General features: G+C 32.8%; 1 protein-coding gene across 1 annotated transcript in view; it reads left to right on the top strand.

Annotated features, from left to right (window-relative positions):
• Nucleotides 1-22,347, top strand: part of Lipi (lipase, member I) — a gene marked incomplete in the record, with an annotated part of 57,903 nt that overhangs the window by 13,943 nt on the left and 21,613 nt on the right. Inside the window, 7 exon segments of the mRNA XM_013503778.1 lie at nucleotides 980-1,365; nucleotides 3,914-4,022; nucleotides 5,678-5,779; nucleotides 11,731-11,820; nucleotides 12,908-13,075; nucleotides 15,567-15,671; nucleotides 20,587-20,698. Coding sequence (XP_013359232.1) covers nucleotides 980-1,365; nucleotides 3,914-4,022; nucleotides 5,678-5,779; nucleotides 11,731-11,820; nucleotides 12,908-13,075; nucleotides 15,567-15,671; nucleotides 20,587-20,698 — 1,072 coding nt within the window.

Here is a 22,347-nt window from a genome sequence, read left to right as displayed (position 1 = left end):
AGAAAGAGTACATGCATATACTTTCATCCAAGAAATCATTTGAGCAAAAATCTTTTGGGAATATGTACTCATTATGGAACATATTACAATTTTGATAAATTATGAAAAAAAAAACATTGTTTCACTGACCAGAAATGGCTATTGTTATTAATCTTTCTTAGTTATTTCATTTTTTGCCCTAGTTCCTTCAAAGATATACAGATGGATAGATACATAGATAGATAGACAGGCAGATGATAGAATACACATATCAACAAGAATATTATAATGATGAGATTTAAGGTGTTATGCATTTTAGGGCATTATCCTCTGATTAATATTTTATACTTTATCTATGGTGTTTATTTCATTAATGGAAGTTCTAGGAAGAAAAATAAAAGTTTTATTATATATGTGGTACACAGTAGATACTCATACATAAACAATTTGAGAAGAATATTGTATCATTTTCTGTCCTTAGCAATCATTATATAGGTATTTGCTATATTTACCTAATCAATTTTATTAGTTTTCTATATTTTATTTTTATAAGGAAAATGATATCTTATTGTTTCAATTTGTATTCATTTGAGAACTGGTCACATAAAATGTGTTTTTTTCTAACAGTTATCTCTACATAAATACTCCTCTGTAAAATATTACCATTTCTAATCAATTTACCTGAATGTATCAGTATGTGTGTCACATTATTAACAATATTAATGTTTTCATTCATAAATATTGATTTTATTTTCTAATTTATCCAGATAAAGCAATGCTTATTATAGTTTGTAAATTTTTATCACTTATATTTGAGAACATCTTTATGCCTAATGAATGTATTACTTTAAATATTGTAGTTGAGAAAACTATGTGGGAGTGCTAAACAATTGAGATCGCCCCAGTCTCAAAGTTTGGTTCTCTTGTCTGTAACAGCAACAAGAATATGACCCTATCCCATTACTCAGCTTGTCTGATTATTTTTCTTTTTGAATTTCAGAGAATAAAAGACCATGCCTCGAATTCTCTAAGCTAACTGTAAAGGATTCCTTAAAAGAACTGTTTATTCCTAGGTTAAAGATAAGTCTGATGTTGTACACAAGACACAACTTCCAGTGTGCTAAACCACTGTTTGAGCAAAATAATTCCCTTAATATTAATTTCAACGTACACAAGAAAACAGTCTGGCTTATTCATGGATACAGACCAATGGGCTCCACACCCTCATGGCTTCACAGTTTTGTTTGGATTTTGCTGAATAAAGAAGATATGAATCTAATTGTAGTAGACTGGAACCAGGGTGCTGCAACTTTTATTTACAACAGAGCAGTTAAAAACACCAGAAAAGTTGCTGAGATTTTAAGTAGGTACATTCAGAACCTTTTGGTAAGTCTGGAAAAATTGTGCATTTAAATGCTCTACAAATACATTGTGTTGTGCAGTCCTATGAAGTGGAAATGCAATCCATACTTTTTTCCAAAAGCATTTAAATTTACTGCTTTGATGTATTGACATATGCAACCATATTTTAATTTTTTGGCTTCAGTTATTAATTCTATACCTAGATTGGACTTGTCATATTTTTAAAAAATGTTATTCATTTGTGTCTTATTTAAAATCATTGTAAGAATTTCTCTAGCATAGCAATACTAACTTCAGCATAAACTATTGATCTACGTGGATAGAGGTTTGTAAACTGCACAAGTGCAATCATTACAAGTGTCAGATAATATGTATGTAATTAATAATGTGAATCGGTAAAAGTGAGGAAAGCACAGCTTAGAAAATAGCATATTTTGCCAACTTTGAAAGCAGACCTTTTGCTCTGTTTAAGTCTGCTCAGGGTTGGATCAGGTCAAATAAATTCTACATGACCTGCTTGCCAAATCAACCTTTAACCTTAAGACAGACCTCCATCTGTCCTGAGAGGCAGTGGTGACGGGTACTTGAGAGAAGGGAGGGTTATATTTAATTTGTAAAGCATTCTTGGACTTAAAATCTGCAATTGTGTTGTGCGATGCTGAACTTCCAAGCCTTTTCTGAAACTGAACAAGCATAACAAATTCCAGAATTACTGTGCAGAGTGGTTAGGAGTCAGACTGGAGGGGTGCAAAACCCAAATTAATCACTTATCCTCTGTGTGACTATGAAGAACCATTTAACCTCTCTGTGTTTCATTCCTTATCTGTATATTTGTGGTAACAAAATTTTGTAATTTGTGTAACTATTAAATGGACATTCAAATGCGCACATACATATGTAAATGCGTGTGTCTGTTTAACCCGCAGGTGACAGTTAGTAATCACTGAATAAAATCAGCTTTCATTATTATTGTTACATTGCCCAGTTTGGATAAAGCTGTATTTTACCTGGAGAGAGGCAGAGGAGAGAATTGCCTCAGTATTCTCAGATATTCTGTAAAATTGCATCGTTGCCTTTTTTGATTGTAGGTGTCTTTAATAAACATGAACTTCAAAGGGTGCTAAATGTAGGATTTAGTAGGAAAATTTGTAGCCATATACGCACTTGTAATAGAACCTTTGCTTATTAAAGCTTTGTATTAAGGAGAAAGGATGAAAAAATCAGTACCATTGACATTTGGAAATATGCTCCCTCAAGTATTTGGGCATTAGTCTGGGAAATTTGAGGAGTATTATTATTTTGTGTTCAGAAAAACTGGACCTAGTTTTTAACTAGTGGCAAATGTTCCACATCTTTCTATAAGCCATTAGACATTTCGCTATGCAGGCTGAATCTGTGCATACATATCTTCTTAGCTCCCTGAAAATGTGGAGAGAAGCAGATGCCTTCATAGGATCTTCTAATGTCCCCTCCTCTCTGAGGCTAACAGGTGTTGAAACCTTACAAGATTAGCTCCATCACTCTCCAACCTGTGACAGGGAGATAGCACTTAAAATCCACAAACCTCATTGTATGTTCTCTCATGTGAGAATGATTATTGCACTTTTACCAGTTATCCTGGGATTTTTGATACAATCTGATTCGATAAAAGCAAATGGTAGATTAGCATAAATCTTGGAGTCAAGCTGGTCTGGGCTCCTGTCTACGTCCATGTGCTCTGCTATAGCAAAACACCAGAGAGTGGACTGGTAAAACATAGAAATGTAGGGTAGTCTGGGACGTGCAAGATGAAGGACTTGGACAGGCACAGTGTGCATCTGGGGAAGGTGCATTTGCCGGTTCACAGAGGTTGTGTTTTCACAGTGTGATCACATAGTGGGAGGGTCAAATGAGCCACCCCCAGGCCTCCTTCATGAAAGCACGAGTCCCATTCTTTGGTGCTCCAACTTCATCATATAGTCCCCCAAAGGCCCCACTTCTATCAGCACCTCGGACATTAGGATTCCAACACATTAAATTTGAGGGGACATAAATGCAGGCCATAGCACCTTGAAATCCATCTTCCTCCTTATAAGTATATATGTCTCTGAAGCTATTTCCTTAGTAAAATTTGACTGCTATTTAATTAATATTTAATAGAAGCCAGACAAAGTTTTAGGCAACGTGATAAAAGGGAACAAGTCATGAAGTAATTGGAAATATTAAATGAGACATTTATAAAGCATGTGTCAAGGTACCTAACACAAAGTAAGCATCGAATTCTGTCTTATTATTATGATTACAAAATGTTTTGACAGCTAAATGCTATTTTTATGAACTATGTTATATCATAGCTGTGGTTTTAAATTTTTAAATAAAAATTTAATGATATCATTAAAATGAATAAAGAAAAGGCAAATATTTATGGCACAAGATATCTTATGAACAAAGATGCACTTGTTTCAGAATTATAAAATCTCCCTCCCTCTCTTTCAAAATGGATTAAATAATAAAAAGTTCTAGAATATTGATTTAAGAGACATGTTTTATGATTAACCAAAATAAAAATGATGAAACATCTTTTTAATTGCAGATGCAGGGAGCATCTCTTGGCAATTTTCATTTCATAGGTATGAGTTTAGGGGCTCATATTTGTGGTTTTGTTGGAAAGATATTTAATGGTGAACTCGGAAGAATAACAGGTAAAACAACTTTTTATAAAATTATTGTTTTAGAATACTTTGGGGTATCAAAGTTTATTTTATTAAAATTTAGCCAGTACAATTAAACACTATAATTCATGTATGAAAATTTATTTTTCATATATTACATTCAAATAGTAGCCTTTATTTTAGTTAGACTCTAACCTCTTGTTTTGTTCTTATATTAGTATGAGGGAAATGAGAGGAAATAATCAATTTCTCTAGTTCTGTCCAAATTTTTTTGTTTTTTCTTTGAGACAGGATTTCAGTATGTACTTCAAGCTTGAGTTCAACTCACTATGTAGTTCGGGCTGGCCACAAACTGACAGCAATCCTCCTTCCTCAGCCTCCTGAGTTCTGAGATTACAGGCATGAACCACGATGCTTGGCTTAGTACTATCTAAATTTTAATGGCACAATATTGTAAGACTATACAGGAAAATTTGGCCTATCAATTTAAAAAGATGCTTTATGTCTATGTTAGCTAAGATGTAACAATGTACAGTTTACAAACTTTGATGCATTCAAATATGGTAAATATTTTACTTCCATGCTAGAAGAATCTACCTCCCAATGTCCTTCATAGTCCTGTGACAAAGATAACTGCATTCAGGAAACTCAGTAATATTTACACAATTTTCACTCCTCCTGAGAAGTGGTAGTGATTTTAGAAGTAGAAGAATAATACCCTCCTCGAAGCAATTTATGCTATTTTTTGCTTAGCAATTATTTAAGTTTTAGTAAAAGATAATATTCAGTTAAACTTCAAAAAAAGTTGAAAGTACAGGTGAAATAACTTGTATCAACAGGTGAGTCTATGCACTTACAAGTCTTTTTTTAATGGCACCATATACCATACAGTTATCAGGTTCTACATCAGAGCAATTTATGGGAAGAGAAAAACAGATCATTTAGCCAACTGGGCAAAGTAAAATGGGGCTGACAGGAGAGTGTGAGATGAATAACATTGTATTGTGTTTTTCAAACTATGTTTTAGAGATGATTGCTTCATCCACAGCTTATCCTGAAGAAATTTAATTTTATCTCTTCCCTCATCTTTGTGATATTCTTCAGAAAATCATAAGCCTAGAATTTTTACTTTGAATTTATAATACTCCCGAAATAATATCCATACTCATTGGAATTTTTAATATACTTTTCTTTCCTTAAAGGGCTTGGGAATCTCTAGTGAGAAATGAATGATAAAATAATAGTAAATATGTTTTACCCTAATACCCAATGTTTGTCACCTAAAAATCATGTTCAGCCTATGGATATATATGAATGAACTAATAAGGCACAAAGTTCAAGACAGGATACATGGTATTCCTTATTATTTTCCCTCCTCAAGAGTAGTGGTACTAATTATTAAATACAAAGTTTTTAAGTTTACTCTCAATTACCATTTAAACAAAATATTAAAATATCTTAAAATATTTGTAAATGCATCTTTGTGTTGTTTGAATTGACAACCTTTGAAAGTTTGTAATAAGTATTCAAAAATTCAAAATACTTGCTATTTATAAAATTTTATTTATGTTTTTAGACAGGTCTAAATTAAAACTATAAATGGCTTTTGTGCTTAGAGTACAAGCATGCAATATAATGAATATTCAAATAAGACTTGGTTGAATTGATAGTTTCTTTTATTTCAGGTCTTGATCCTGCTGGGCCAAAATTTTCTGGAAAACCGTCAAACAGCAGATTAGATTACACTGATGCAAAGTTTGTGGACGTCATCCATTCTGATGCCAAAGGTAACAAAGAGGATTTATGGCTTAATCATTTAAAAATGAAAAACAACATGCAGACCATGGGGAAGAGGAAGTTAAGAAAGGAGGAAGAGGTTTCAATAAAAAAGTTTGTTAATGATTTCCTGCATTTTAAAGAGCACTGTTTGATTTTCAGTTTGCCTCCTTCAGATTTCCTGAAGAATCATGACATTTTAAAAACTGAAATTTCATGAAAATAGTTTATTTGTTCAGGCTGCTGATAACCGTTCATTTGGTCATATTTTCTTCTCACACTTAATGGTCCTACTATATGTGGGTTACTATTCTTTACTCATGTTCTTAATATGAGATATACCAACTGGAACTGACCATAACATTTCAGCTGCAGATAGAGTACTTTTCTTAAAGGTAGGAAAATAATTTCTGTACTTTTTTATTATCTTCATGGAAATCTCTAATAAGGTATTAGTAATGTTTGCCCTGAGGTATTTCCTAACTTTAATCTGGCAGTACTATTTCTTGAATACTTAATATGTGTCATGGAATTATTCATATGTTTTATGTGAATTAAATATTAAATTCTCTATGTCCTAATAAGATCAGTACTACATACCATTTACACATTGGTGAAGTAGAGTCAAAGTCAGGAGGCCAGTAATTGGCAAAATCAGAAGTTGAAATCATATCTTTTGATTACAGAGTCTGAACTTCATTGATACATTATTCTGATGAATTGATAACTTAGGTGCATTGTAGTTTAGGGAATGGGCAGGTTATAGTCTAAGACAGAAAAGGGAGGAGATGAAACTAAGACTATTACTACTTCCATTAGCCCTGAAGTTTCCTTTCTTTTTGAACCACATAATACTAATTTTATTACCCTGACATAATCTTTTGGTAAGTCACACCAGTTTTTTGCCTGTTATGTACATATATCTAGTGTATATCAATGTGAATGTGAGATAAGACAATAATTCAACCCTCATGACTACGTGCCAGTGGATTAATACTACACTGGAAACAACTGTTCTTTATTTAGAATCTAGGTTCACCTTCCTTCTTACTGAAAGTCGTTTAAAGATGTATGGTTTTATTCTGATAACCCAACCTCACATTCTTCTTTTATAACTTCAGCTCTTAACATCAGTTTATCATAGTCTCCCCTGACACATGTATTGTCTAGGTACGGGACCCTCCTTGTCTGAGCACTTTTTTCCCTTCATGTTTCAATTAAATTCTGGACATGGCCTTTCCAATCGGTTCTTTGTATTTGTTACTACTTTTGTTTGCATTTGACACTTGTTTGCATTTACAGCATTTGTGCTTTTTACATTTCTTAATAAACTGTCTAGGATTGTCTTATCTTCTCATAATCTTTTGGTGAATCAACATATCAGATGTAACCTATTAGTAACTGTCACATAGTTGGCACCTCTTATTGATCTTTTTAGGAGCACAGATCAGGAACACAGATTTTTATTTATATTCGGCTGTCTCAAGGAATTTCTGAATGAAATATTGGCCTCTGCACAGATTTGACACAATACATTTTCCTTGAATATTAACCAACAACTTTATTTCTTCTTGCCAATAATCACTGGCCACTTGTGAATTTTAAGGAAACAAGGTGGCATTCTAAAGTTGTAGATTATAAGGTCTGGACAGGAATGTTTGTTGAAACATCAGGAGAAAATTGCCAGTCCAATATCCACAACAAGGACAAAGTATTTGGTAATTTGTACTCACTTTTCTCATAAGAGGTTTTCTGATGCCGAGCCTGTTAAGTGGTTTTTAAATCATCTCATGGTGATTGTACATTGCTGGCTCTTGTGTGGGATTCCAAAGAAACATATTTTTGGAATAAGTGTAAACTTCAAGCAAATCTACTTTATAAGGTCTGTAGCTCGGCTTCTAAGTCATTTGAGGTGATTAAAAAAAAATCCATATACTGAGTTTGGTTACAGGAGATACTGGATTGTTAGAGCTCCTGGGTACCTAGCAGAAGAAAAAAATAGTTCTCTTTTTAAGAATATCACAACACCTTTCATTTCTAATTATTTTACAAAACTATTTTGACATGAATGTTTAGCATTCAAGCAAACATAACCCAGGACATAAGGGGCAAGAATGAAGAAACAACAGAAACAATGATTCATACATCCTGAACTTTAGGCCTCCAGATATTAGAATTATTGTTCACTGCCTAAAAAATGTGCTTGGTCCCAAAGAAATAAAAGGTAAGACTGAAAATTTCAGCAGATAATGAATATACAAATAGGCTGTTATACTACTATACTAAAAATAATGAAAGTTTTTAACTTTAATAGTTGACATTAGAAAAGTTTAACAGTAAATTGGAAACGAGTGAGTAAATGAGAAAGGCGGTGAGCAGTGCATTTCTAGAATAAGGCAGTTGAATATAAAAGTGTGGATATAGAGAGCAAAGGTGTCTAAAATGTTTAATTGGAATCTCAGAATAAGAGTAGAGAGAAATGAAAGAGAAGCAATAGTTTAAAAGATAGTAAGTCAGAATTCCCCAAGTTGAAGCAATATAATCAGTTTACAAATTGAAAATCCCCATTTCATTCCAATCAAAATGAACAGTAATCCCTGTTTAGGCACATGATAGTAAGTTGCAGAAAAGATTACTATCAAAGCTTACATTTTAAAATAAGATTGGTACAGTTTATCAGACTTACAACTGAGTTCTCAACAGAAGCAACTGAATCCAGGAAATGATAGACTGTTAAGTTCAGCATAGCAAAAGAATGACTGCTAAGGTAGTATCCAAATGTATTTCTGGAATTAAAGTGTTATGAAAATATTTCATTTCATACAAAAGTAAACAGAGAGAAATCACCTTAAATGGAAAGGTTATTCTGCAGGCAGAGAGAAAATTATCCCTAGATCTGAGCTATGCTGGAACAAACACCAAAAAAACCAGAAAGATGACAATGACGGCATATATCATTCCAGGCACATGTAGATATTTTCTAGAAGTAAGCATATGCTAGATTTTAAAGATATTATCAAAAATTCCAAAGGGTAAAAACCATAAAAAGCCATACCCACTACCATTAATGCATTTCAGCCATCAGTAAATAAAAATATAGTTAGAAAAGTAGCATATTTTTGGAAATCCAGAAGCACATCTTGAAAAACTAGTAAAGAAAAGAAACAAATAATAATGAAAATAAAAATACTTTAAGTTGAAAAGAATTAAAGTTGGTGCATATTATAATTTATTGGATTCAGCCAAAGCCATGGCCAGAACCAAATGTATTTATTAATACAGTTACTTTAAAGTATTGAATATCAATAATGTAAGCATATGTTTTTCTTGAGATATTAAGAATTAAACATAAAATAAATGCTTAATAATGGAGAAAGAATCAAATAGTAAGTACACAAAATATAGAAGAGAAAATATGAATTAATTTTCAAAATGTATTTATGTCACCTTTGCCTTCTTTCCATATAATGAAAGAAGCAGAGTGCTTCACCCCCTAAAATCCTTGGAGAGAGAAAATAAGGGAAAAAGAGGAAGCACAATAGTTATTAATAGGAAGTCTATAGAGTTCCAGATGTTAGAGGTATTAAGATTACTGTTACATTACAGTTTGTATCTAGATGTCCCTTCAAAGCTCATGTGGTCATAGATGGGGCTTTTTCATAGGTGGCTGAGTCAAGTGTGTGATAGATTCATGGTACAATTCTAGGTTTACGGGTACTAGGATTAAGGGTGGGTGATCACTAAATCAGTCTACTAGTTAGTTTGGCACAGCCTTGATTCTGGTATCTTGGATATAATATAAGAAGCAGAAAGAGTCTTATCTCCTCTCTTGCTTGCTTTGCTACCTTCTGCCTGCCATGAACTGTTTTTCCTCTGCAATGTATGCCCACCATGCCACCCTGCTTTGAAGCCAGCCAAAGATGGACTGAAACCTCTACAGACTGAGTAAAATAAATCTTTTCCCCTTTAACTTTGGGCATCAGGTATTTTGTTTCAGCAATGAAAGAGGAGTAACTAAGACACTATAAAAAAAGATAATTAGTTATATTATGTGGATATTAAACAGACAATTCTTATGAAAGAATAAAAAGCATTTTTAAAAACTGACAAATTAAAACAGAAAATTTAAATAATTCTATAAATAAAAATGAAATAAAGACCTCAATTTAAAATCTTGTGATAAAATGTCAGGCAAATTTTTTCTCTCCCCAACGAAAAAAATCACTTTCACATGAATATTTTCAAAAGGACAAATAAGGAGGATAGTCCTTATAAGCCTTCTAAGGCCATCATAAACTAAATGTCAAAATGTAGGAAAGACACTAGAGAAATAAAATTTTGTGGTACTGTTATAATTAGATGTCAAAATTCTACAAAAATATTACATTAGTTAACTAATTCAGCAATATATAAAAAGTATAGTTCATCACATTCATTTTAAACTAATTATTAATAAGCTATTTAACTTAACACTCAAAACTGACTTTAATTAATTTCCTTAAATTAATACATAATACATATCACTTTATCAGCTTACTTAATTTCAGAAAACAACCTTTTGGAAATAATGTTATCACAGAAACTTCAAGTCAAGTTCAGATATGAAACAATTTCAGCGAACTCCAAAACTGTTGGATTTTTTGGGGGGTTGATATTTAGAACATGCCATTTCATGGTGCGTAGATTACGGGATATAAAAAGAGATTGACTACTGCTGCGGTCACATCACGTATATATTACCCAGATTTCTGTGACTTCTGATGAAATCATCTCAGTTGTCCTTTATCTTTACTTGTATGTTAAACAACCTCTTTTCCCCTACTCGCACACACTGTGAGTGCTTAGTACTTTCATGTTCCCCTAATACCTCATTAGACATTACTGTCTTCTGTTTATTACTGAAACTAAATAACATTGCTGCATTTTAATCCTTGCTGTCAGACACAGGTATTTATCTTTGTTATGCTAAAACTGTTACCCTTGCCTCTCAAGGATTTTATTGTGTTGGAAATTTGTACTCTAAGTCAAAGCACTTCAATCTTATTTGGCAACAAGAATTTATGTATCTTATTATAGTCCTGAATATGCTGAATTTGGTTTCCTTTTTTACTCTGTACCTTCACTGGGTTACAGATTGCATATTGGTAATGGATTGAGGATTTGAATCTTAACTAGTGCCCCAGAGATATATATAGATTTACAGAAGCCCATAAATCACTGTTGTACCCCACCCCAGCCCAAGTTCTCCCAGATGAAGTAGTATGCTCTGAAGATTTTACAAATTGGTGAATCTAAGATTGACAAGTCTGAGCTATCTAAAGTGAGAGGTAATCATCACTATGACCTACAGTGTTACTTGCTTTCTTTTCCCTCGGTGATCTTGCTTATATGTTAGGCTCTGTAACACTGACTTCTTTGAACCTCAAGTCTGCTTACACACTTCCACTTGGTTTACTGCCTCCCTTCCCTTCTCATCTTTGCTTGACTGAAGCCTCCTTGGTGGGAAATACCCTAACCAACCTCTGTCCTTGTGTGGTTTTTCCTCTTCCCTTATTCCCCTTAATTTTTCTCCATAGTACTTATTGTAACTATATTGACATATAGTGTTATAGTATTTGTACTTATTTATTATATCCTACTTTCACTATAAAGTATTTTCTGCTACAAAGATTATTTCCTGTTTGCTTTTTATTTTATCATTCATTGCAAAAGAACCATAAATGACTCTTTGTAAATGGGGCATTGTTAAATATATTAAATTAATAAAATATAATTTTTGTGGTGAATTAATTTGGAAAACCAATATAGGGGAAAACTCATATTTGAAAATACAGCTTTTATTTTATCTTCAATTCAGAATCTTAAAGAGTAATTTTCATGAATTATACAGGAGACGATTTTATTCAAGTGTTGCTAAGCTAACTGTATGCAATTCGTGACTCTTAGATGCTTTTCTTCTTAGGTTTAGGCATTCAAGAGCCATTGGGACATATAGATTTTTATCCAAATGGAGGACAAAAACAACCTGGCTGTCCTACATCAATTTTTTCAGGTATTCAGTTAATAGTTTCAAGTGAATTCCTGATGGTTCAAAATAATTGAAGAAAATAATTTTTTTTCTAATCTGCAGAAAATGTTTTTGTTTAATTAATTTTGTTTAGAAGAGTTAGTGATTAGAAATGGTTTAATATGATGCTGAATTCATAAAGGTTAACTATAGACATTCCATTCATTCATGGGTGAGACTGTTCTGTCACGATTTCAGTAATTTTAGTTCATGATTTTAAACAGAAGTTTTACATCATTGAATGATCATGATGTAGCTAAAGTCACAGTAATTTTATTTCAACACTTAACACTTACCCTCACCATATTACTATACAGCACAAATTTATAAACTCTTGACTCTTGATTTTCCTGAACATGGAGGCAGCTGAGCAACTGCTCCAGGTCCAACAGCTGTTCCAATAAGTGGAACCTGGCTCACTTCCCATCTTGACCAAGAAGTGTTTCTAGTTCCTTATGGCTATTGGTCCACTAACACATAGCCAGAAGTCGTGGAAGCCAGAGAAATTTTGTCAAAGGAATGAGAATGAGGATGAGAATGAGGATGAGGATGAGGATGAGAATCAGAATCAGAATCAGAATCAGAATCAGAATCAGAATCAATCAGAATCAGAATCAGAATCAGAATCAAAATCAGAATCAAAATCAGAATCAGAGTCAAAATGAGAAAACCAGGGGATAGGAATGGAGGTAATGATGTTTTAATGGTGTAGACATTCTGCTTCCACAGACATCTCTAATATTGACTCAAAATCTTACGGGTTTGGGATTAGAAGTTAGTTATTTAGTGCACTAGCACATCTTTCTATCTCAAGTTATATCATTGAAATTAAACGTTCACATTAAACATTCTTACCTCATGAAAATATATTCTTAATATCATGTGAAATATATGGTGAATTTAAATTTGCAATGGTATTATCTTTACTGTCTTAAAATATAACTTTGCATTACAGTTAACATGTTCATATTCACAAGGTAAACAGTAGAAATTCATTGTAAATTTTTCTCTCATTTACTTGAATGTGGTTTAATACATCTATGGCTCTTTTGCTTGTGTTTTCACCCTGAAGGACTAGAATATATTAAGTGTGACCACCAGAGAGCCGTTTATTTGTTCATGGCAGCCTTGCAAACAAACTGCAGCTTTGTTTCATTTCCTTGTCATTCATACAAAGATTACAAGACTAGCTCATGTGTCGACTGTGGCAGCTTTCTGAAAAACTCATGCCCAAGGCTCGGTAAGAGAATTAATTACTATAATTCATGTTGAAAGAGAAGAGACTTTTGAAAATGGGGAGGGGAGCTAAGCATGAGGGGGAGAGGTGGGGAGAAGAGTAGGGAAAGGGTAAACACAGTGGATCAAGATTCCATATGTGTTTGTACACATTCCATATGTGTTTGTACAATTTCCCACAAAGTACTGAAAACATATACTAATAAAAATGTCTTTAAAATAGAAAATGAGTGACACAGTTATCTTAGCATTTTTCTGTTGTCAGCCAAATTATGCTTTACATTTATTACTGTGTTAATATTTCATGGAAAAATTATCTGCAGAAATGAGTGTGGTGACACACACCTATAATTCCAGCACTCAGGAGGCTCAGCCAGGAGATTGCTATGCTTCCAAGGCCAGTCTGAACTACACAGCAAGACCCTGTGTCAAAAAGCAAAGAAACAAAATTTTATGTGAAGGCATGGTACAGAGTACATATTTTATTTTTGAATAAGTGTGAAACACTTTTGGCAGGGACTTCGCCAGTTACTTTTTTATGCTGAAGATAATTTCAGTGACTTCGTCATGATTCCTGTTCTTGATATTCAAAAGGATGGAAATTTCATTTACTTCTATTTCCACATAAAGAAAGAAAATTGCACCTTTTCTGGAACACTGGTAGTTTCTCTTAAAAAAAGAGAAAAAAAGCAGAAAGTCTTTGGAGCAAATGAGGAAGTGTGTTCCATAGGCAACATTTCATTTGCTATCAGCGAGTAGCCATATGTCATACATGTCATTCACACCATCTAAATCAATAAAGCTTGTTAAGAGCAGTTAAGCCTTTAGCTTCTGAACGCGAAAGCCTACCAGTGGGAAATACAATGGAACACACATAGAAATAGAATGGTAGGACTAGAGACAATCTGAGACTGTTCAGTGTTTTCCAAAGAGTGTATCAGACTTAGCATGCCATGAGCTCATAAGCATCTTGTCACATCACAGAAAAACCTTCCAGAAATATTTCCAAAGCCAAACTAGTTCTGAAAATGAATAGTGCAAACCATATGCAACCAATTTTTTTCAGCAAAGTTAAATATTATCACATGGAAAATCTCTAAATGAGGTATACACTATGCAGGCTGTGCCAAATATGTATTTTCACAGCTGTCTATAAGACATCATGTGGGATTCATTTTCTTCAGACTTCATTTGGGGATTGTTTTTCTAGCCTATCACTTTCCCATATATGACACAATGAATGTATGGATTACTTAAGAACATAAGTAAAATAGTCTAAATTCTCAGTTATGTGTCTTTTCCATTATATTCAAATCTCAAATTTTCAAAATACCAATCTGGGTATAAAGGGTCATCTGAAGTAAATATCTATCTATCTATCTGTCTATCTATCTATATATAGTGGTACCTCGGTTTATGAACTTAATTTGTTTTACAATCTGGGGGAGAACAGCTGCATTTGTGTTGTCATGTTTGCCATGACAGGAAGATGGCTGTTGTCATGTTTGTCACCTAGTGTGGAGATTGCGAATGGAAACAAAATTTTGCCAAATGCTGTTATTTGTGAACAGAATTGTTTGCAAACAGAAGCATTGGTGAAATGAGGCATTACTGTTTATGTATGCAACACCTAAATTTTATAAATGTGTGAATATATAACACTTACTCTTTAGGTACTTATATATATAAATATAAATTTATATTAGGTACTTATAAAATATAAATTATATACAACACATAAAGTGTATAAATGTTATTTATATTATTACTACATATATAGAGAGTTTTATGTATATATATATATATATATATATATATATGCCTAGAATATTTATCCATATGTAAGTACAGAAAATTTGGGTGCTGTATTGATGGAACTAAATTGAATATTCAGGTTTTATGTAATCAGTCTATGAAAAAGAATTACAAGTAGAGCTCTGTATTCAGAATATAGCAGTAAGTGCTGTTACCACAATTGCATGGTCAATGCTAAGCTCTGATAAGACTTTCAGGGAGTGGATTTATTTACAAATCCTAAATTGGAGATTGATTATTATAGTGGGCATGGTGGCACATGCCTGTCATCCCAGAACTCTGAAAGACTGAGAGGCTGAAGCAGGAGGACCCAAAGTCTAAGTCCAGCCTGAACAACTCCGTGACTTAGTTAGGTCAAAATATATCAATATATTAGTTAAACAAAGCAACGTCTGGGATATATGTTGCTCATTACGAGCACACTGGGTTCATTTCCAGCTATGAAGACTAGGGCCCAGTGAAAATGCCCTGGGTGCCATCCTCAGCAGTCCTGCAAAAAGACAAAAAAAAAAAAAAAGTCATTTTTATACTTAAACTAAATGCTACATTATTTGAAAAATTCGTTTTATCAAATCCATAATGCTAATGGTGATGATATACATAGATCTGTTGGTTACTTAGACTTTTGTATGCTACTTAATAGGCATTAAATTTCTAATGATTTTATTCTTAAATTTCAGATTTTTATGCTGAACAGTGGGAACACAGCTTAAAAACAAGAATGAAAGGATGGCCTCTTAGGATCACTGCATTTTTCGATACCAATGGCAAATATCCATTCTGTAGTAAGTTGTTAACATTTTAGCAGATTAATAAATCATTAATTTTACACTCATTTATGTTTTCTCCAAAATGTCCTTTAAGTACCTTTCAGATATCAGAATGCTTTTGTAGAGCCTGATGGATAAATTCAGCTAAGGATTTAACTCTTTTTAGATAAAATGAATAGATGTTTATATAATAAATAAGAAACTTAAAGAAAAAAAAACATAAAAAGCAATCGAGGTGTCCCCAAATTTTATTATTATCATTTTATTCCTGGAGTTATTTCAGCATATAACATAAAAGATGCTACCTTAATTACTTTTCTCATTTCTGGGACAAAATACCTAACATTTATAAGCTAAAAGAGGAAAGTTTATTTTGGCTCACAATTTGTAGAGGTTCAGTCCAAGGGAGAGCAGCATGGAAGAGGGGAATGGCTGAGGGGAAGCAATCCATGACAAGACACCCAGGAGACAGGAGGCAGAAAAACCAGTGAGCCTCCCTTCTCCTTTTTATTCCATTCAGGCTGTGATTTTATTGGTTGATACCACTTACATTCAAGGTGGGTTTCAGTCTTCAGTATGTTAATTCAGCCACACCTAGAATGACATTAATCCAGTCAGTAGACTAATCTAGTTATTACTCACACATAATCCATGTTCACAAATGGATGCAGCCACCTCTGAAGAGCACCCCCGACACACACCTATGAGCTCATGAAGCTTTGGGCCGACATCTAATAGAAACTAGAACAGAAGTCTAAGTCATGTATATAATCTATTAACTCTTACTTCAGAACGTCATATATATATAATTAGTACCATGAATGCTTCTATTTGATAACAATTCTGTTTGCAAATAAAAGTGTTTGGCAAAAGTTTGCTTCTCTTTTCAAACTTCACATTTAGTGACAGATAGGACCACAGTTATCTGCCCCACATAAGAACAAATGCAGCTACCTTCCCCCAAATCATAAAACAAATTAAGTTCATAAACCATGTACCATTGTGTATGTAATCAGTAATTCTCCTAATATGTTTAGAGTTAGATAAGAGGAGAAAACTTTTAGAACAGGAAGAATCTTGAATGTATTAAATAAATAACTTTGTGAGGCTGTATTATAGACAGCAAAAATATTCTGTTCATCAATGAAAAGTTAGAAGTTCCTTATGAGGAAATGTGAATTCTTTTATGTGAAACTTCTGATAAAGATGTTTCTAGTTATTGATATTGAGTGCCATAACTGGGGAACAAATACTTATAAGAGATTCTCTTATGATAAAATATTTTAGGTCAATTGTTAATGTTTCAGAGCTATGGTCAATACAACTTTAAGACATCATAATTCATTAAACATAAAAGATAAGACCTACTATATAGAATTGAACCTCTCTACTTGTTAAATTATTTTATAGAGTTAATTTTAGATTCACATGTAAGTGTAAGAAATAATAAAGTTGAAGGAATATAGAATCCACTGTCCCAAGCGATTTCAACAGCCAAACTAATTCCAGTTAATTTCAAATACTCTGCGTTTCATGCATCTGTTCCTTTGATTCACGGTTCCATGTCTTTGCTGCTTCCCTCTTCCTCTTCCTCCTTCTTCCGCTTCTTCTGTGTGAATATACAGTAATTTGACTAACCTATATCTTGCTTGTAGAATATTTTGGATCCCACAGTTCTGTCTCATTTCGTATTCTTTGTTACCTTCTTCTGTTTCATATCTCTCCATTACTTTCAGTGCAAGCTGGCAGTGTTTATGTTGTTATAAGATTCTTGTGGCTCTCCATATAGGTCACAGAGATTCACTACATTGATCTCCTCCTTATGTCTTCCCTAAGCAATCTACCTCTGTTGTCAACTTCTCTTGAGATAGCAGAAGGAATCTGAGTCACACCCGCTATTTTTCAAGAGCCTTGTGTGACAGAATATTCAAACTTTTTGTTCTTTCTGAAGGAAAATGTCCAACTACAACCACAGTTTTTTCTCTAGAATATGATTTGCTGCCAGTAAGTCTCTTAATTTTAACGTCTTTTGCAAACTTGCTAGACTGGAGATTTCCCAAATAATCAGGTCTGGATTCTTTTTCCTTTAATAGTTTTATCTCAATTTCCTCTTTTCTTATTACATTTCACTATGAGCACCAAGAAAAACTAGGCCACATCCTTTTGTTCAGTCCTCAATTAAGTTTTTAGTTTTTTCAATTACAATTTATAGTTTATAAAAACCTTCAGGAGATAATTCCCCAGTGCTATCGGCAATGGTATGGCGAAAATAAGTTTTCTTTCAATTTCCAATAACACATGTCTTGCTTCCTACTAATTTCTCAACAGCAGTAGTCTTCACATCCATAGTCACTCTGTTAGGCATTATTTTCTATCAGCAGTCCGATGATATTCTTTGCCAACCTCCTGACTCTTCACCAACAGTTTTTAAGCATCACATTTCTTCTAGCAATGTATTCAAGGCTATCTAGGATTTTCTATTTTGTTCTTCAAAAATCTTCTAGCTTCTGCATGTTACCAATTTCAAAGCAACTTTCATATTTTCACTTTTGTGATAGCAGCATCTAGTTCTTTTTACCAAAGTCTGTATTCATTTTCTATCACTACCTTAACAAATTGCCACCAATTTAGTAGCTATAATCTATGCAAATTTACGATCTTACAGTTTTGTGGGTAAAAGACACAATCAAGCTTAAGTAAGACTACATTGCTTTCTGGCATCTTCATGGGAAAATCTATTTCTATTTCTCTTGCCTTCCCCAACTTCTAAAGATCATCTGCATTTCTTGATTTGTTTTGTCTTCTTCCTCAGTAGTGGTTTGAGTTTTCACTGCATTACTCTGTCCTTTCCTCTGTATTATGTGTCTTATTTTGATTTTTCCTTTCTGTTTCCTTCATCCTTTTTAAAAGCCCCATGAGATTCTGTTGAGCCATCCTAGAATACCCAGATAATCTCCAATTTTAGGGGTAGATGTTTAGTAACAGTGATTCTACTTGTAATATTATTCTTTTCTATGTAAGACAATATATTATCAGGCTCTAGGGATATTTTGGAATGTCTGCCATATTTACAGTATTCACTTCTGATGTGTAACAGTCCAGTGGTATTAAAATTTTACCCTTCAAGTGAAATGTACAATATTACTTCCTTTAGGTCTTTTAATATTCAGCACTTTAAAGTGTTATTATCTTGGATATCAGATTGTGTGATAACTTTTGTTTCAATCATCAGATAAGATGTAAAGTGCATGAGGAAAAGGATAATATATAATATATTTTATGTGCCTACTTCTCTTCCTATTTTTCCCTTTTTCTGATGCTCCAACGTATTTATTAAACTTTTTTGCTTGAAGAGTCTTCTGATAATCATAAGAATAGATTCTCTACTGAAAATTTTCTCTTTGTCAGATAATGCCTTTATTTTTCTCTCAATCTCTTATGATAGTTCAGTTTTTCTGAATATAAAATTTGATGTTGACAGTTTTTTCCATAGTATTTGAGAAATATGTTTCTTTTGACCCCCTAGGTTTAGATGAGAAATCCACTGTGACTTAAATTGATGGTCTGTTTTATGTAATGCATCATTTTTGTTTGGCTGCTATGAATATGTTCCCTTTGTTTTTCTGGTTTGCAGTGTTATTTTGATATGTCCCAACAAGGATTGTTTTTGAGTTTATACTCTTTCAGGTTACTTAGCTTTTTAAAGCTCTTTGTGTATTTCATCAAATTGAAAGTCTTCAGCCATCACTTATTTGAATAATATTTTTCCCTTTTTACCCTCTAATGGCACAAATAGTCATCTCATGGCATGGGATCTTCATGTTTTGCTCAGGTATTTTTCTCCATCTGTTTTCTCTTTGTTCTTCATATTGAATAGCAGTTTCATTTTTCTTCATATTCACTGATTTCTTCCTTCATAATTGCTACTGCTTTGAAAATCCAGTGAGTTTTGCTTTATGGTTTTCATTCTGAAAACTTATTTTGCCTCCTTTCATAACTTCCATTTTTTTGCCAAAATTTTCTTTGTTTCTATTTTTTCCCCAAAAGACATAATAGTTACTCATTCTGTAATATATCAAGGTGTCATGCTGCCAGAAATCACCTGAAAAAGTCTGAGTACCCATTTCATTCGTAAGGTTCACCGAAGTATTCTGTCTAAAACTGGGCAGCCACTTTGGAATAAAAGGTGTTCCTATATATTTCTTGTGTTAGAAATTTACAAAGATGAATAACAATTCCATTACCCTATTAGCTTATCTGAGATAGCACTAAGACTAAAGCATAAGGCGTGAGATCATTCCTGACTGGTTAGTGGCAACTTTTAATATCTACTATACACACTTTTTATATGTCTGGCAAAGAGTCAGGGCTTCTTGAAAAACCCTGATGATACTGAGTGTGGAGGTGATTTCAGTACTAGGCCTAAAATAAATACACAATACTAAATTCTCATCAAAGCATTTGGAATAGGAGCTATCAGACACTTTTAGTGCTATTTAACTGAGCACTAATTTCTCAGCAGCTACTGAAATTGAGAGTTATGGTGTCAAGTATATTTAGCTGGGATTATTAATCAAATTATTAAGAAATCTTTTCATATTTACCTTAGATATGTTACTGACAAATAAATGTTTCATTGGCCCACATTTTTAATTTTGGGGGGCTAATTAGAATTCAGTAGCTATCTGATCAAATTATCACCACATCTATCACTGACTGGAAGGATTTTTATCCCTCATTTTAAGACTAATTAAAAATTGATAAGCACTAATAAAGGTATATTACTCATTAATTAGATGAACACTTCTGAATATTTTATTTACATATACAAAATAAGTCTAGATTACATACATATGTGTGTTTGAGTATCTACCAAAACAAAGTTTAAAAAAACAATGTGAGTGGCATTATATATTTTCTTATGTTGTAGCCTATTATTTTGTTCTCAGTATAATTGCTCTGGATGAAAGTATGAATGATGGCAATATTTCATTTAAATTGTTAAACCAGCTCGGAATGGCTGAAAATTCAACACTCTATGAGTAAGTACCATTTAATATTTTCTTCTTTTCGTAAACTGTTTTCTTTCTTGAGTGTGCACTTTAAAAACTGTTCCAAATAGAGTAAAATTCCTATTCAGAAATTATTAAAATGTTAAATATGACAAAGTTCTCATGTGACATTTTCTACTACTTCCATTCTAGAGAGGGAAATACTAAATATAAATACTGAATAACTCATTTATATATCTGGTGACTATAAACATTGTAAGTATAGAAGAAGAATCCTTTCATGCCTTATCATTTGATTCTTAATAATAGTGTTCTTTCTAACCATTTTGCCTTCTTAATTTCTCAAGTTTTGAGCTAACCTTATGTTCGCGGTGATGTAAATTAAAATCTGATGACATTAATTAAGAGTAGAGCAACACACTTTTAGTATTTCAGAGAACCATTCCCAGCCACAGAGCTCCCAAATAATAGGAGAGGAATTTTTCTGTCTTCTACTTTCTTTTTTATGTGTGTGTGTGTGTGTGTGTGTGTGTATATATATATATATATATATAAGATTACTTAATCATCTCAAAGCATGTTTTAAGTTTGATTTTCTTGAATATCTATTTCTGTGTTTCATAAATTGTTAGAGTAGGAAATTAAATTTCTCTTTTATAAAAGAAAGGAGCATGTTACTATTAAAATTATGATTTTCAATATAGTTGCTAGAATTTGAGGCAGCCACTAAGAAATGGAATTGTTTGCAAAAGGATCCTATGTACTATGGAGATTAAATAAAATATGAACTATATTTTACTGTTATTTGACTTATGAAAATTTGGTTTCAAGTTTTACCGAGCAGCAATGATGTTAGTGTATCAGAAGCCACATTTGGTATTTATACTAATTGCTACCGAAGATTGGGTTATTACAGTACCTGGGCTGGGATATTGACTACATCTAACATATGAAGAACCTTGGACCTGAGTACATAGTGACACACATTTATTCAGCCTTTGATAATGTACCAGGAAAATGTCCCTACCATTTACTTATTTGTACAATCAGTGACACATATGTCTTTAATGTTATAGTGTTACATTTGGTTAAATCAGAGACAAACTATAAAAAAGCAGCTGTACCTCAGAATAGGTGCAGTCTGTTTAGCTCACAAGTCTTGCAAACTTTGGGCTGCACACCAAAAATAGTAAAAAATGATGTTCATGTTGGCATAAATACCAACCTCTGTATTGAAGTAATATAAAGACCTTTTATAATAGGATGCTGTGATCATTCTTAGAAATAATACCATGGGTTAAAACTCAGGCAAATATTTGAATAAATTTTGAGATAAACATTTTCATATTCAATTCCATGAATTTAATTTTTTAATGTTAATAAAAACATAATGATGGAATAAAAATGGAAGTGCCAGAGTACCAGTTGTTCATGGCCTTTCTCTTTCTCCATCTTCTGTTCCAAAGAAGAAAATAAGGAAAATGAGACCAGAATTCCAATTCAAATTTTTCAACTCCATCAAGGCCCCTTTTCTTTTAAGAAAAAATCCCTTTTCACCTAATTTTGAGCGCAGATTGAACAGTCAGTGTGTGTGTGCAATAATTAGATATTATATATGTATATTTATATGTGTGTGTGCAATAATTATGTGTGTGTGCAAAATTATGTGTGTGCAATAA

Source organism: Chinchilla lanigera, unplaced genomic scaffold (assembly GCF_000276665.1).
Source record: "Chinchilla lanigera isolate Chin_1 unplaced genomic scaffold, ChiLan1.0 scaffold00006, whole genome shotgun sequence".
Classification (NCBI taxonomy): Eukaryota; Metazoa; Chordata; class Mammalia; order Rodentia; family Chinchillidae; genus Chinchilla; species Chinchilla lanigera.
This window is presented reverse-complemented; position numbering and strand designations above follow the sequence as displayed.